Consider the following 12,048-nt stretch of genomic DNA (forward strand, 5'->3'; position numbering starts at 1 on the left):
GGCTATGGTAGAAACGGAGTAATACAACACACACAAAACCAAGACTGTAAAGAACCACACCATTTCAATGAACTTTATTAAAGCTCACTAAAGGCACCACAAGAACTTACAACAGGATCAGTTTAACCTTCATTCAGCTTTTTCACACATGAAAGCGACTTGTTGAGCGAGAGACTGAACTTAAGCAATTCTGCATGCTGCTTCACATATTCCTTCTAATTTTTTAGTCTAGCAAATATTATGGACAATGGGTACAAAGAACATTTTCTTTTAAGTTTTGGTTTTCGTGTATGCCTTTGACTGAATGTCTTTTGCCAGTGGAAGAAACGTATCAAAAATGGAGAAGAAAGGAAAACCACCTTGGTGTCTACAAAAGCTCTAGCTGCAACCCTTTCAAAAGGAGCAATACCTTTTGTAACATTCCCTTGATATTAAGTAGCCTTAACTGATTACAAAAGGTTAAATTCCCGCACAGAAGATTTTGTTAAGTGTTCACAATTCCACAGGAATCTGTAAGTTACCAAGGCAATTTTCCTTTTAGGATTATCATGATCTCAACTTCTACCGTTTCAATATATTCGTTCCCCAAATAATATAACAGAACTCAAAACTCTTTAAAACAAATTATAAATACCTCCCCTCAAACATTACATTCCCCCCATATCACATAATACACCTGAAGTCTTTTCTCATGATGAAACTGCTCACTGAAATGCATTGGGTCTAGTCGAGGTCCATGTTAACTGGGCTCTCGTTTATGTGACAGTCGCCATTTTGCTGCACTGTCTCAATGTTCTTAATCTCTTCCAGCTCTTCGTTTTTATGATTAGGCGATGGTTCTGGTGGCACTTCCTGTTTGGGAGAGTCTACCTTTGGCTTGGGTTGGGTTACAATGGGCTCACACAAGCTGTGCAGCTCCTGAAACAGAAAATAAAACAACAAAAAATTATATTGATGCAGTTGACCAATATGTATAAACTACTGCCTTATTTTAGCTCAGTCAACCTGACGTGCTTGAAAAGCAAGCGCTCTGTTTAGGCCAGAAACTAATTTACTGCGATAACCTGGCTGATGGCAGAAACATGCAGCCCTGCATCTCCTCTCCTGCTCCCCGTAACATCTAGTAATACAAAGTGCATCAAAGATGTCACCATGTTCAAAACCTTCCCACTCCCAGAAATGGCAGCCAATAAGTGCAGAGAGGAAAGGATGTATCTTTAATCCTATGCCATGTACCAGCAATGAGGAACCTATGGCCCTCATGATTCTGTTGGATCTTCCATCAGCTGCCAGCCAACATGGCCAATAGCCAGGGATGATGGAAGTTGTAATCCAGCGACGTCTGGAAAGCCCTAAGCCCTGCAATATCTCAACATCTATGCCTGCATTGTAGTTCACCCTGCTCTGCCCCTTTGTCTTCAAAATGAACTTCACCTAGGCTCATCTATCCTGGGAGATGAACCATCAGAAAGTGTTTCTGTGCCATGATTAACACTTACCCTCAGCTTTCCTTTGATCTCATTCACACACACGACAGGATCCTGATCTAGACTTTGCTTTGCTTGGGCGTTCCGAATGTTGTGTAGCCATTCCATTGTGTCACGGACACATTTTTCTACTTTGTTGATCTCAGTTTCGTCAATATGGAGGTACTTCTCATCCTGAAACACAGAATAATGCAGTACATTGGAGATTATGTTTTCCCTGGCATCCTCAAGCTGATGAACAAGTAATATCCTATATCTGATGCTTAACCTAGGATGTCAGTTATGAACCTTGGTTCCCGAACACCAAAAACACGAAAGTAAGTGTTCCGGTTTTCAAACGCTTTTCGGAAGCTGAACGTCTGATGCGGCTGTCAGCTATTGTCTTGCCAACCCCTGAACTAAGAGCGGAATAATTCTGCTGGGGGGAAGCTTTTAAGATTAATTATCTCCCAAATAAAAAGGAATTCGTATTGCATTAAAATTAGTTTGTGATAATGACAGTTTTGGAAGGAAGATATGGGGAATTTGCTTTATGACTAAACGCGATGTCTTCATGAAGCTGGAAAATTTTGATGGGACATGGAAATTAAATAAAAATGCTTATCTGGCCTTAAAACCATGCTGAATTTGTGGCCATTATCAAATAAAATCAAATATATTATTAATGTGGAAGACTGGCCACTAGCCCACCAAAAACTGCAGAGTTGTCTTCAACTCTGCAGTTTTTGGTGGGCTAGTGGCTGAATGAAAATCACCATATAAGAAAAGTATCTCCCCAAATCTTTTGGACTACAACTCCCATCAGTTGTGGGCCCAACTTTCTCTTATTAGATATCAGGCAGCTGCCATTCTCACTAAGTTTCAGATAGCAGGCTAAAATGGTTTTATTTCATGAGACCTTTTGCACCACAAATGCTGCTCTAATAGCTTATTTTTTAAATGTTTTAATCTACGTCTTAATTGTTGTGCATTGCAGCTTTTAATTCTTGCATCCAGCTTTGTGGGTGTACATTTTTACAAACATATTTATAATTCTAAGCTATTAGCTGCTTTGATGATTAGTCAAAAAGTGGGATATAAATCAACTGAACAAGTAGCAACAACACATCAAATTCGTTCTCAGTGATATCACACACACCTTCTTCCTGTATTCATCCGTAATCTTGGCATAGTTTTGCGCTTTATGCTGCAACTCATCCAGCAACCTTGGTCGTTCCTCTGCTTCTTGATATCTTGCTTCAATGGGAGTCCCAAATTTCTAGAGAGACCAGAATGATTCACCATACATTCAAGGAAACATTTAGATGGCTTATCTACCACCTAAAACGCCTAGGAAAAGGTCTTTGGCCCCTTGCACTGGATCTTCCTGCCCTCTAAAGTCTCTTCTAACCCCCCCCCTACAAAAAAAACCAATAAATCAAATGCTTATTATGGTTGACTAACCATTAAATAAATGGCAAAATATAAAGTAATACAGAAATCACAGCCGTAGGAGGACCAGCTGTAAAGGCGGATAGTGATGAATTAATCAAAGCAGGTTTGAGAGATGCAGACTATTGAAATGTGGTTTTTTGGTTATTATATTTTTTGATTGGCTATGTTATTATGAAATTGTTTTTGTAGTGTTTGGTTGAAATGCATCCCTGCTTCTTTGTTGTAAGCCGCTTTGAGCAGGATTTGTGTGTGTGTGTGTGTGTGTGTGTGTGTGTGTGTGTATAAAAGCAAATTTACAATAAAATGAGTGAATGAATGTTTCAACGTTCGGATATATTGCTACCTATCCCAGTAATAGAATTATTAGACAGCCCCTGAACCCAGGAAGATATTCATATGGTCTCTTAAGGATTGACCAAAACACCACCTCATAATGGGATAAATTGTACTTTCTCTAATAAACTGGGTTTTCAACTGGTGGGCTGAGACCACCATGCAAATATATGGTAAAAGATTAAAAAATAGTTCCCCAAATGCACGTCTGGGTTAAAAGTGGGGCCTGGGTCTGAAAAAATTACCTGCTGTAACCCACTGATAAAATCTAGAGCAGAAGAATACATGGGAGGCTGTACTGAGCTTTACATAGTTGCAAAGGTTGTTCTGACCCCTGAACCTACATCATGAAAGTAACCATACCTTTAACTCAGCCAGTTTGTCCATATAGACCTGTTTAGGCTGGTCCTCTCCTTCCTCGTATAGCCAGTCCTCTACCTCTGACAGCAGCGCCGAGAAGCGGTGGCGATCCTAAGCAAAAGTCCCAAGAATACGTTTTCGAGATTGTGCCAACCTACCCCCCTGCTACCGGGGAAACTTTACAAAACAAGTCAAAATGTTAACTGGTGCAAAATAAAGCTACACAATCTTGACGGATTGTTGTTGAGGAGAGAAAGGAGCTCCGAGGGAAACCTAACAATGGAGTCCTAAGTGTTCTGGGAAAACTTAAGAGGTTTTCCAGTAAATGTGGAAGCCAGCTCACACGCAGTGTATTTGGGGAAAGGCTTGACACAATACAACCCTCCTGCAGTGAATGACTTCTCAAGGCAAAAAGATCCTCTGAGTTTCAATAGAAGAGCTTGGATTTGATATCCCACTTTATCACTACCCGAAAGGAGTCTCAAAGCGGCTAACATTCTCCTTTCCCTTCCTCCCCCACAACAAACACTCTGTGAGGTGAGTGGGGCTGAGAGACTTCAAAGAAGTGTGACTGGCCCAAGGTCACCCAGCAGCTGCATGTGGAGGAGCGGAGACGCGAACCCGGTTCACCAGATTACGAGTCCACCGCTCTTAACCACTACACCACACTGGCTCTCTAAACCAGTGTTTCCCAACCTTTTTTTGGCCCTGCCCCACCTAAGCATCTCTAAAATCCTGGTGCCCCCCCGGTGACATATAATTCAGATTATTCAAAAAGTAAACTCCTATTCAGGTGGAGGAAGCCTTAAAGGCCATTAACTTGGTCTAAACAAGCTTCCAAATTACCCCCCTTAAAAATCAAATTGCCCCCCTGTGGGGCGTGTGCCTCACATTGGGAACCACGGCTCTAGACGGAATGGAGTGTGGTGGGCTGAGCCCCTTTCACCCCACAAGTAGATTAACACTCCATGTCCCTACCTCACTAGCTTCTACATTCATAACCAGAGTCCTGCTAGGGACCATTCCTTAAAGACTGGCTTGGGCTCCAATTGCTGATCTCCTTTCCCTACTGGGCCTTTAAGCCCCATCTGCACCACCTTAAACTCTTGATGCGCCAGAGCAGACCCAGGGGCTGAATGCAACCCAGCAGGCCCCTCTCTCTGACCCACACAACTCTCCCCAAGCCACCCCCCGCCCATGAGCCATGCCACACCCTTTGAGTACCTGTGCTGCTTAACGAACTACAACAATGCCCCTTGCTTGCCTGGATGGAGAACCATGGGGGTGGGGGGCTGGAAAAACACTGACTATTATGTGGGGACATCTGTTGCCTCCCCCAACCACCATTGGGCATATACCGCCCCCCAGGACAGAAGGCAGCCCTTGGATTTGAAGAGTTTCCTCACCTTGATGTGAAGGCAGCCAACATAAAGGAAGGAGATTTTGATTGCCAAGTAATAGCAAGATTTAAAAATCAACCACCTTGAATTTGAGGGAAACTCTGACAAACCAACTATCAAAAAGCTTCCTAGAAATAATTTTACACACGTGTTGATACTGGTACCAACTAATCTACTTGGTACATTTGACTGTAAAAGTAACAAGAGCTGCTGAAATCCACCCTGTTTGTGGAATTTACATAGCTGTCAATGTACAGATTTGAAAATAAGGGACCAGCAGCCTCAAAAATAAGGGATCAGCAGCCAAAATAAGGGATTTTGCTATTGTAAAGAGTTACATACATTGGTAGGATTGACAGATGCTGTCAATCCGGCATGAGGTGGTTGTGGCGCCGCGCCGGCCGCTGAAGCGCCGCCCTTCTGCGTCCCTCCCCATCCCCTCCTCTTCCTCCTCCCTCAGGCTGCCTCCTCAGCTGCCACCACCGCTGCCACCTCCGGGCTCACGGGTGGTGTGGGCGAGAGTCTCTCTCCCCCCCTCTCGGGCGGGGAAGGGCCAATGGAACTCCTTGCACCAGGACGACGGTGCCAACGCACGCTCTCTCGCGCGGAGGAGGACCCCAAGCCGCTGCTTCCCTCCCAAGCTGGACGAGCATGAAACCCAGGAAATTTAAGGGACATCATCAATAAGGGACAGCAGCGGGACACGGCGCTGGGATAAGGGAGTTTCCTGTCAAATAAGGGACAGTTGACAGCTATGAATTTATAATATTTTGAAAACTAGTTGGGATAGGCATTACGATACGCTAAATATTTGAAGCCACTGTTTGATGAATATCTACGGTACTTAACTTCCATTTTGCTAACTATCTTAGAGGCATTCTTGATTAAGGGTGGTACAGAAATATGCTGAATAAATGAAGTAAGTACCTGCTCACACACAAATTTCTCATATGGTCCGGATAACTTGTCTCTGAAATCATAAACATATTCTTCAACCGCATTCTTTGCATCATTCCTTTCCTTCTCCAGTTTGTCTTGCATAATCATCTTGCCCTATTGGATTAACAAAAACAATTACATTAATACATCAGATTCTGAAGACCAGGTAACTATACTTGGCGAAATGAAACACAAAGGCCCTTCAAAGACTTTGTTTACAATACTGTAAATATTAGTGAAACAAATGCAGTACTGTAAAGCTTTAAATTTATTCACATTTTTAAAATAGCCACCAATATAATATTCATCTTTTATTGCAAGAATTTCTATTATAAAGAAATAGTGAAAGAGAAAAAGGTGGGAAAGTGGGGGGGGGGGGGGGGGAGAAAGAGAACAAAGATGTGTCACACACACATACACAAAATGTAATATACTCCCATACATTCTTATAGACATTGATATAAGAATTTTCCAAAGAATCCTGGGAACTGAGTTTGTTAGGAGACTTCTATTCCCCCTCACAGAGCTACAATTCTCAGAGTTTCCTGGGAAGAGGGACTAATCGCTAAAGCCACTCTGAGAATTTGGAGCTCTGTGAGGGGGAACAGGACTTTCCCAGCAGCTCTCAGAATCCTTAACAAACGAGAGTTCCCAAGATTTTTTTGGGGAAGCCCAAAGTGGTATGACCGAGCCTTAAACGTATAATGCAGATGGGGCCTGAGATTAAGACAAGTGGGACCTGCAACAACAAAAAAGGATGTGTGGAGTGCTTCTGGCCAGTGCCCATTCCACCACTACCACCAACCTCGCTATGGTGCCCACTGAGCATGCACAACCCTCATAGGGTTGTTTAAAGATTTTGCCCTCTTAGGTTTCTTTGAGCATGCCAATACCTCCTCCCCACTCTGTGCGTGGGTGGTACCATCTTAGCAACTTAAGGTCTACCATTCAGAAGTTGTGACTGCTATCTGTATATACAATGCCTGACCCTCATTTCACACACCTCCGTTTCAATGTACATGTTGAGCAGGTCTCTTCCAAGCTGCCAAACCAAGTTCGCCTCAATAGGCAGCTCGACATTTTTCACTTTTATCTTGGGCTTTTTCGCTTCGGGAGGCTGGTCGTTCTTCTTTTCGTTTCCCTGAGGCGGACAGCAGAGAAAGAACATTGGCACATGCCAGATTGGCAGGCGTTTCTCAGAAAGTCTGTTTTTAAAGTTCTTGCGCAATCTCGAGCGACCTTGATCCTGCCAACACACGTTGCCAGGAGCACCAGGTTGCTTATAGTCTTTTGATGGGAGATTACTTTTATACCAAGTTAATTGAATTTCTACTTTTCCTTCGGCGGAAGGCATTAAAGGGTCACTCACTTTTCTGGCATCTGGGATTTTGTTTTCTTCAGAGGGAGTCTCAGGAGAAGGGGAAGATTGTGACGTCTGCAGACCATCTGTTTGTACCTGGGGCTGAGCTCCAGCCTCATGATTGCCCTGCTGGATAAAGTTCTGAAATGGGAGCCCAGGCACAAATGATGTGAACAGGACATGTACATGGATTCAGTAAGAATCTACAACAAATTTAATGCTCGATAACACACAGGCTGTAAACAAGATACCGCAAGAAGCTTTCCAAACATATGATTATGATTATTATAAAAAGTAAATTTGCCACTTGTGAGTGCATCACAAATAAACATTTTGTCAGAGATAAATCATTTGCAGTCGTCCAGATGTTGTTACACTAAAATGCCCAGCATCCCTGACGGAGGCTGATGGAAATTCAAATCCAAGTAGCCATCCCAATTATTAGAACAACTCCAAAGAGATGATCCATTCTGATAGGTGAATTGTGTACTATATCACAATTTATAATAATTATTAATATGAATATATTAGTTACTGAATCTGTATATCGCCCTTCATCCAAAGATCACAGGGCAGTTCACAACATAATTCAAAATGAGAACATGCAATACACACTAAAACAAAATCCAATAACACTCCCTTCCCACAAACATATTTAAAAGGCCATAGAATGTTCATCAGCCCAAAGGCCTGGTTGTAGAGAAACATTTTCCCCTGGAGCCGAAAGGTAAGTATTGAAGCTGCCAGGTGAGCCTTCCTGGGAAGAGCGTTCGACAACTGGGAAACCATCATGGAAAAGGCCCATTCTTGTGTTGCTGTCTTCTGGATCTCTTCAGGAGGCGGCACACAAAGAGGGGCCTCAGGTGATGATCGCAGTGTCATACGGGGAGAGGTGGCTCTTGAGATATTGTGGTTCTGAGTCATTTAAAGCTTTCTAGGTCAAAAGAAGCGCTTTGAATTGGGCCCGAAACTAACTGGCAGCTGGTGCTGTTGGGCCAGGATTGGTATAATAGGTTCAAACCATTTTGTGCCCGTGAGAAAGCTGGCTGCCAAGTTCTGCACAGGCTGAAGTTTCTGAAGCATCTTCAAAGGCAGCCCTACATATAACACATTGCAGTAATCTAACCTAGAGGTTACTAGAGTGTAGGCAACAGTAGTTGGGCTATCCAGACAGGGGCACAGCTGGGCCACCAGCCGAAGATGATGGGAGGCATTCCACATCATTGCTATGGCTGCATACACATTATACCTTTGAACGACATTCTTTCCCTTGAAGAATTCACTTCTCACATAGTTAAATTTCCTTAAACTACAGTGCCCAGAATTCTCAGGGTGTGTGTTTGTGTGCTTTAAAGGTACAGTGTTTACACAGCCTAATTCTCCCCATAAGGCTGTAGAATTACCTCCCTTCCCACCTTATAGAAAAAGAAAATAGAACAAAAAAAAAGCTTCTTTCCTCTTAAGTAATTTTAAAGTATTCCAACCAGATGTACACAGGAATCTGCCATATATATAATCTGTTCTGACTGGCAATGGTTCTCCAGGGTCACATAAAGGGAACAGCTATCTGAGCTATTTAATTGGGGGTGTCAGGGACTGAACCCCAGCCCTTCTGCATGGAAAGAAATGTGCCCTACCACTGAAGGATGGCCGTGTATTCCAGGTGAAGAAACCAACTTACATTAATGTCCTCCTCTGAAGGTTTTTGATTCTGAGCATCTACTACAGCCTCAACACTGTGATTTTCATTCTCTTCCTCTTTCATTTGCTCCACCATAGACGCAGTAGAGACACTAAATATGCCATGAGTATTGATGCGAACTTTGACCTTGACTTTAGTTTTCTCCCCATCATTCTGGGCTGCGATATTCTGAATAACGTATTTGCCTTTAAACAAGAGAGTGGTCCCAAAGTTAAGCACGGGAGTTGTAAATTATCCCCCAAACCATGCCATTTCTAGAAGGCCCTCAACTATCGAGAGACGCAAGACTAAAAAAGGATGGAAAATTTTCAAACTGTCTAGGACTTTAATGCTTAAGAGCTGAAGCCAACATTACTAGATCCAATGAAATGAATGGGCATGAAACTCCATTGCAATTATTGTTATTGTTTCAACAACGCTGACACAACCAGTCGGCGCTGCAATGTTAAAAATAATACTGGGTGTGTACACAAAACCCCAGTGCTACTTTTTCTTTTTTTAAAAAAAAGGAACTTTGTGCAACATTTCTTCAGTATACCACACAGCCAACTCTGCATGTAGTGCAGAGATACAAAACTGCCAATGCCCTGGTTTGTGCAAAGCATTAAACCATAGTTAAAAATGGTTTAATGTAAACCTGCATGTTGGCACATGTTGCTGAAAAGCTCCCACTCCTGCTGTTGCCATGCTAAGGAGCAAACAAACCAGAGCAAGGCTTGGTGCTACATGCAAACCAGGGCTGGTGGTTTGTTTCAGCCAAAAAAATGATGAACAATAAGCCAAGAACAAATCTTGGTTTCCAGTCATGGTTGGTTTGGCGGGAAACTGCAAATAATGCCAAGTGAGGCTCTGATTTTGCCTTTCTATCATGACATAGCAAGGGAGGAATGAAATTGCACAGTTATATTAACCAGAGTTTAACATTATGTGTGTACCAGGCCATTATCAGACTAGCAATGCCAATTTTATACGGCTAAACACTGCCAAGGATTGAAATGTTAAGAACTTGGTGGATCAGGCCAGTGGCCTGTCTAGTCCAGCATCCTGTCCTCAGAGTGACCAACCAGATTGCAAGATTTGACCACAACAGCCCTCTCCCCTTCTGTGTTTTCCAGCAACCAGTATATTGGCTGAGAAGGGAACATTCACTTACCAATCATTTTCTCAGGGTAGGGGGTGCCACCGGGATCAGAATAGAAAGCTTGGAGCTCAAATGGGCCCTTTCTGTAAAAAGTCAAGACTTTGGAAAAAGGTGCTGCATGATGCCTGCTGAACACTTCATGAATTCTAGTCAAAACAAAAGAGAGGGAGAACAAGGCAGACATCCGTATTATTTTGGAGCCAACCTTACAGTAGATTGCAACTGGCACACCACATCTGACCTGCTATAAAATGTGGATTGCATGTAATATTAATATTAATATTAATATTAATATTAATTATTATTATTATTATTATTATTATTATTATTATTATTATTATTAATAATTATTTATATCCCACCCTCCCCAGCCAAAGCTGGGCTCAGAGTGGCTAACAACAGTAAAAGTAACACCATTTATATAAAATCACAATCAATTAATTGAAATACATTCTAAAATCAATTCATCCTAAAATCAAATCAGAATCAAATTAATGGCAACCGTTGGGCTAGAGTTCTATGAGGATTACCAAAGGAGGGGGTCAGACTGTGCCCTGGACAAAAGCCTGGTGGAACAGCTCTGTCTTGCAGGCCCTGCAGAAAGATGTCAAGTCCCGCAGGGCCCTAGTCTCTTGTGACAGGGTGTTCCACCAGATCGGGGCCAGAGCCGAAAAAGCCCTGGCTCTGGTTGAGGCCAGCCTAACCTCCCTGTGGCCTGGAACCTCCAAGATGTTTTTGTTTGAAGACTGTAAGGTCCTCCGTGGGACATACCAGGAGAGGCAGTCCCGTAGGTACGTAGGTAAGACTTTAATATCTAGGAGCTATTATTTCAGGACTTGATTGGGCCAGATTACCTCTCTCACCAATATCATCTAAAGTATATCTTCCTATCCAGGAACATAGGAAGTTGCCTTATACAGAGTCAGACCACTGGTCCATCTAACTCAACACTGTCTACTGACCGGCAGCAGCTCTCCAGAGTTTCAGACAGTATCTCTCCCAGCCCTACCTGAAGACTGAACAGGGGACCTTCCGCACAAAACCAGATGCTCTATCAATGAGGTACAGCGCTTCCCAAATCCCAACAGAGCTGCCCTGCCTTCTACATCACCAGCTGTACCCATGTACAACATACAATGAGGTCTTATCTGTAAAATCCAAGGTACGCAGGCTCCAATTGTGCAGCTGGCTAGCCCCAACCGGAGTTGCATGTTAACATTAGGAGGTCAGTTGTGCAAGAAGAGGATTTTGGGTGGGGTGGGGTGGTGGTTTCTTACCCATCAGTATCTTCAGACTCTGTGCTCCACAGCAGCGATATTGGGAACGGAACGGATTCAGTGATGGAGAATTCTCGAACTTTAAAAGCTGGAGACAGAATTGCACACTAAGAGATAAAAAGACGGAATTAGAAACCTCCCCCCAGTTAAAGTCTATCCATTAGCTCAGAGAAAGCAAGATGTGAGGAAGAAAGAATGGGATGTGCTACTGGTTTAGCCAAACAAAAGTGACTAAACATCAGAGACAAGGAAGCATCTTCGTGTGCAGAAGTTATAACGGCAAAACCAATTTACGATGTAATCCTAGTGAGACATGTTACCTGGAATTAAGTTATTATATAACAACAAAAAAGGACCAGCTTATCTGGAGGACAAAAGTAGAAACAGCATCTTCTACACAAACAAGTCACCCGTTTCATTTTATTTGAACTTTTTTTTCCAAAAAGAAAAAGTAATGCTTATTTTTGTGTCAATCTCAGTAAAATTACTCTGAGGTCTGCCTGAAAAACGGTGCATAAATAGCATTAAATAAACAATAAATATACTCATGAGGTAGTACGTTAAAACAGAAGCTACAGATTTGCCATACAACTCGAGGATAACCAGTGAGGTAGG

At 42.7% G+C, this 12,048-nt stretch overlaps 1 protein-coding gene across 3 annotated transcripts in view; it reads right to left on the bottom strand.

Annotated features, from left to right (window-relative positions):
- Positions 1-58: 58 nt before the first annotated feature.
- HSPH1 (heat shock protein family H (Hsp110) member 1) overlaps positions 59-12,048 on the bottom strand; it is a gene marked incomplete at its 5' end in the record, with an annotated part of 42,108 nt that continues 30,118 nt past the window's right edge. For 2 of the 3 annotated variants that reach the window (XM_079973551.1, XM_079973553.1), the window contains 10 exons: positions 59-918; positions 1,500-1,661; positions 2,626-2,745; positions 3,618-3,725; positions 5,942-6,067; positions 6,957-7,094; positions 7,323-7,454; positions 8,995-9,200; positions 10,169-10,302; positions 11,434-11,540. In XM_079973551.1, coding sequence (XP_079829677.1) covers positions 724-918; positions 1,500-1,661; positions 2,626-2,745; positions 3,618-3,725; positions 5,942-6,067; positions 6,957-7,094; positions 7,323-7,454; positions 8,995-9,200; positions 10,169-10,302; positions 11,434-11,540 — 1,428 coding nt within the window. In that variant the 3' untranslated portion in view covers positions 59-723. The remainder of the gene's footprint in view (positions 919-1,499; positions 1,662-2,625; positions 2,746-3,617; positions 3,726-5,941; positions 6,068-6,956; positions 7,095-7,322; positions 7,455-8,994; positions 9,201-10,168; positions 10,303-11,433; positions 11,541-12,048) is intronic. The other variant, XM_079973552.1, reaches the window with a different exon arrangement.

The sequence above is a fragment of the Podarcis cretensis genome, assembly GCF_951804945.1.
Source record: "Podarcis cretensis genome assembly, chromosome: 4".
Lineage (NCBI taxonomy): Eukaryota > Metazoa > Chordata > Lepidosauria > Squamata > Lacertidae > Podarcis > Podarcis cretensis.